Raw genomic sequence first — 4,702 nt, forward strand, 5'->3', positions numbered from 1 at the left:
AGAATATAAAAAGTGATAAAAAAAATATATTTATTTACTCAAATTTAATTTTTCACAATAATCGTATTGTAATGATATGCTAACATATCATAATAACAAATAAACTAAAATCTTACAGAATAATAAATAACGGCCATACTGTCGTTCGTAGATATCGGGCATCCTTAACAAAACTATTGTCACCGACAAAAAGGTCTTTGCCGCCGAAGAGAAATCTAGTTCGGGGAAGTACAAAAACCATTGACAAAACCGCCTACCACTCTCTGATAGACATATCCGTGTCATCTCTTAAATCAGTGCATGATCACCAGCCACCGAGTAAGAACCTCTCAAAATATCGATACCGATTTCAACGAGCGACAACTGGACTTCTTATGTTAAGTCAAAATCAGTGCGTTTTTATTTCGATTAGTATATTTGAAGTATTACCTTGTGTCACCTAAAATCTAATAAACTCTTGCAACATAATTCACGAACAACTGCGAATCAGGTAGGTAAGGCATTTAATATAATATTTTACATTGATTGCAGTATTAATTTATATGTGCTTTTAACATAAATTATATTGTACGGTGTATTCGATTTAATTCTCGAATACACGATCTCGAGAGCCCTCCGAACACCCGGAGGAAGGTAATAGCTTAATTTCACTTTTTTAACATCTGAATTAAATATATTTATCGACAGGAGTCGCATTTATATATTGTTCGTATTTTTAAGTTATTACAGTATACTATATTTATGGTAATTAAAATAAAAATCCCCGGATTACAATATTAGTATTTACTACTCACAAATACGTCATAAAAATGATTGAGCAAATATTTTTTAAACGTTATAATTAGTGTAAATATCACATTAATAATATTTAATTACAAATATATACTTATAGTATAGGTATAAACTGTACATATTAAATATCATTGAAAACCTGGTCTATAAACCTCAACACTTTTAAGATACTTTCCATTATAGCCACCAATAGCATACATAAGACCGTCCAAGACTCCTACACCAACACCTTGACGGTTTGTAGACATCTCTGCAACTGGTGTCCATGTGTCAAGTGTGGGATCATAATATTCCACAGATTTCAAAGATTTACCATTACCAGCACCCCCAACCTATACAATTTAATGAAACGAGAAATTAAATTAAGTATAAATGTATTACAAATTGAAAATAAATGAATAATATGATTATTCACCGCATATAAACGATGATTGAGTACACCAACACCTAAATCACATCTTTCAGTGGACATACTAGCTACCAATCTCCATTTTTGAATACTGACATCAAAAACCTCAACACTATTTAATGGATGTTTGGGATCTCCTCCACCAACCTAGAATTACAAATAATATACATACTTAATATAAAATAAGTAAAATACCGATTTAACTTACTGCATATATACAATCATCCAATACACCAATTCCTAATCGTTCTCGTTTTACTACCATGTCAGCCATTGGAACCCAAGAGGGCGATTGAGAAGATACATCAAGCATAGTAACAGATTGTGAACATAAAAAATTCACACCTCCTATAGCAAACACAAATTGATCTCTAATTACACCTAGACCAGCTGTATGACGACAATCATTCATCCCTGGTGCTTTCTCACGTAGTTTGGTTACTGGGTCATACCATTCTGTATAACACTTTGGTGATGTATCAGACCGGTTGAACATTAAAATAACCTAATATAATAAAAGGACGAAATTATTGTGAAGATAAATTTAACAAAACGGAATCATACTTTATGTGAGTCACCAAACTGCCTGGGCTTACAACGAATTGTTTGTGGAATGGTGAAATATTGTACTGATTTTTGTAGATTGAAATGGTATGCTTCAATTACAAAATCTTTACCTAAAAATATTATAATAACAATTAATGAAATAAATAAATTTATAATGAATGCATATTTATGAAAATAACAAACATTTAGGATTATTCTTTAGAAGAGGTTCGTTTACTATATTTAATAATATATCAGGTCTAGATGCTATTATTGGCAAACGCACGTGTTCCATTAATTCTGTCAAAAAGTCTTTTCTCTGATCCAAATCCTTTTTTACCCATTTAATAACACTTTCAAATACCTAAAAAAATAAAATAAAATTTTAACTTTAATGTCTCAAAACTTTAACATTTAAGATCATTGGCGTTTCTATCTAAATATTCCAAAATTAACATAATATTTATTTGTTAAACCACCCATTAATGTATTATTGGGTCATAAATATATAATAAATATATATATATTTAACAAGCTAAAGAATATTTATTAGATTTTTATGGTATTAAATCTATTTTTATTAATGTCAATACTTTAATAACTTTCTATGTGCCTATTATTATTAAATTATTTGTAATAATTTTTATAGGTGGTTTTATCATATTTACTATATATTTTTTTTATTTATAAATACAATATAAGCATGTGAACAGGTATAGCAGAAAGTTCATATTTGGGATCGGATTTAATCGGATCGCCATTATGAAATGTGGGTTAAGTGGATCTAACACAAATTTTTGAATAGCAAATTGATACTTTGTACAATATTATACCTCGATTACAACAAATAGAGGTACCTATGCTATAGTATGTTAAAATTTATCTGGCTAATGGTGAAAAATGTGCTGGTTTATTCTATTTTTAGGTTTATCTGCGGTTAGTAGTATTCTGTACATCCCTGTGGCTACCGATTACTGTTAAATATGTTTAAATGTGTGAAACATAAATAGTATTCGGATTTATAGTAGTTGGTAATCGGTAAAAAACGGCAGATACAAATCTTCACGATAAAAACAAAAAGATAAAACAATAAAATTATAATTTTAAAGGTACACAACAACAACAATATATTGTAATTGATATCAGCGTTATATCATAGAATATTCCCAATTATTTGTTTCAAATTTTTATTATTGCCAATAATGACAAATGTTATGTCTTATGATTAGAGCGCGGATATTTAGGTTTTTAAATATTTTAGAATATATTATATTATTGTTTCTAAAACATCATGTATATTCAAATAACTTAGCTGTCACTAAAGGGCATGCAAGTTTGTATTGTTTTTATTAAAATATTTTGTTTTTTTATATATATATTTCATTATATTATAATTATTTCATTATCAGTTCACATATCATTATACCTATGTATGAATTGTTTTAAATTTTTTATATTTAAATAATTTACCTGTTACCTACCAAAAGAATGATAGTGTATAACTATAAAGTTATATATTGTTTTTATTGAATTATTTTGAAAAAAAAAAATCATATTATTTGTATATTTAAAAGTTTAAAGCATATTTAGAGAATATTTTAGGGTTTTTTTAAAGCATATTAGCAACATATTTTAAGCTTTTAAGAAAAAAAACTGATTTTGTGATTTTTATTTAAAAGAATATTTAAGTGGGGATACATATTATACCAAATTCTTAAGCAGCTATAGCATATTCTATACTGGAGAATATGAGAGTGCTGTAAAAATTTACCAGGTAAATGTTTTTTTACCCCAAAAAATAGTAAATACAAATACAATAGTTATTATACTTATAATATTAGATTATGAGTGGAACGATAAATGTATTGATTTTACAATGATGTGTGTTTTTTTATTATTTTTATTTTTGTGTCTGTCATCACCTTTTAGGACAGTAAAAGTGCTTGGATTTTCTTCAACAGTATCTTTTCTGATAGGAAAGTGAATATAGTTGGTACTTTGGGGGGGTCAAAAGTAAAAATTTCCCAGTAGCTTTCAAAAGCGCCGTGAAAAACAAAAGAAAAATTAAGAAAAAACGGGAATTTATACGCAAAATCGGTTTTTCACAAAATCGATTTTGGCTTTTGGTGTAACTCTAAAACGAATGAATGTATATACATGCAATTTTCACTGGTTGTTTGTTTACATTTTCTATACACGATAACATTTTAAAAATATTTTGATTTGTTTTGAACTGTTTAGGAACATTTTCATTTCCATTTTTTTTTCTAAAAATATCAATAAAATTTTATTTGTTGGTTAAAAAAGCTTGAAAATTTAATAGAAAGCTTCTAGTATATTATTTCAAAGGCAGATGAAAAAATATTAAAAATCCTTAGTCACAGTTTTTTTTTATAAGCATTTAAAGTTCAAAAATTGACAAAATATGGAAAAATCACGAAAATTAGCAAATTATTTTGAGTTAATATTCGTAAAAATTTTTCTTTTTAAATCTTAGATTTTAAAATGTAATACAAGATTTTTTATAGAATTATCTACCTTAATCAAAAAAAAAATGTCTATAAGAAACTCTAATCAAATTTTTATGAGCGTTTGAAATTCATATTTTTACAACATTTGATATTCACTCGATTTCTTACATAACAATTTTCTTATTTTGTTGTAATTCAAAAACGAATAACTGTAGATACATGAAAATTTTACTGAATGTTTATATTAGCGATTTCCTATACACCATACAATTTTGAAAATATTTTGACTCTTTTTAAGCTGCTTACGGACATTGTCATTTTTTCAATTTTTTTAATTTTTTTTTCTATAAATATCAATAAAGTTTTATCTGTTGGGCCAAAAAGTGTAAAAATTTAATACAAAGCTCCTGATATATTGTTACAATATCAATTGAAAAATATTAAAAATACATAGGCACAATTTTTTTTTTATAAGCATTTAAAG

At 26.7% G+C, this 4,702-nt stretch overlaps 2 protein-coding genes across 11 annotated transcripts in view; one reads left to right on the top strand and one right to left on the bottom strand.

Moving 5' to 3' along the window:
- The window catches only part of LOC100570512 (ring canal kelch homolog), a 278,429-nt gene that overhangs the window by 271,857 nt on the left and 1,870 nt on the right, over positions 1-4,702 (bottom strand). For 2 of the 3 annotated variants that reach the window (XM_029486648.1, XM_029486646.1), the window contains exons 5-9: positions 1,952-2,111; positions 1,766-1,878; positions 1,410-1,706; positions 1,208-1,348; positions 945-1,124 (exon numbers count right to left, since the gene is read on the bottom strand). In XM_029486648.1, the coding sequence (XP_029342508.1) occupies positions 945-1,124; positions 1,208-1,348; positions 1,410-1,706; positions 1,766-1,878; positions 1,952-2,111 (891 nt within the window). The remainder of the gene's footprint in view (positions 1-944; positions 1,125-1,207; positions 1,349-1,409; positions 1,707-1,765; positions 1,879-1,951; positions 2,112-4,702) is intronic. The other variant, XM_029486647.1, reaches the window with a different exon arrangement.
- Positions 1-4,702, top strand: part of LOC100158704 (kelch-like protein 3) — a 255,214-nt gene that overhangs the window by 228,096 nt on the left and 22,416 nt on the right. The gene's annotated exons all lie outside the window — the stretch shown is intronic.

The sequence above is a fragment of the Acyrthosiphon pisum genome, chromosome A1 (genome assembly GCF_005508785.2).
Source record: "Acyrthosiphon pisum isolate AL4f chromosome A1, pea_aphid_22Mar2018_4r6ur, whole genome shotgun sequence".
Taxonomy (NCBI): domain Eukaryota; kingdom Metazoa; phylum Arthropoda; class Insecta; order Hemiptera; family Aphididae; genus Acyrthosiphon; species Acyrthosiphon pisum.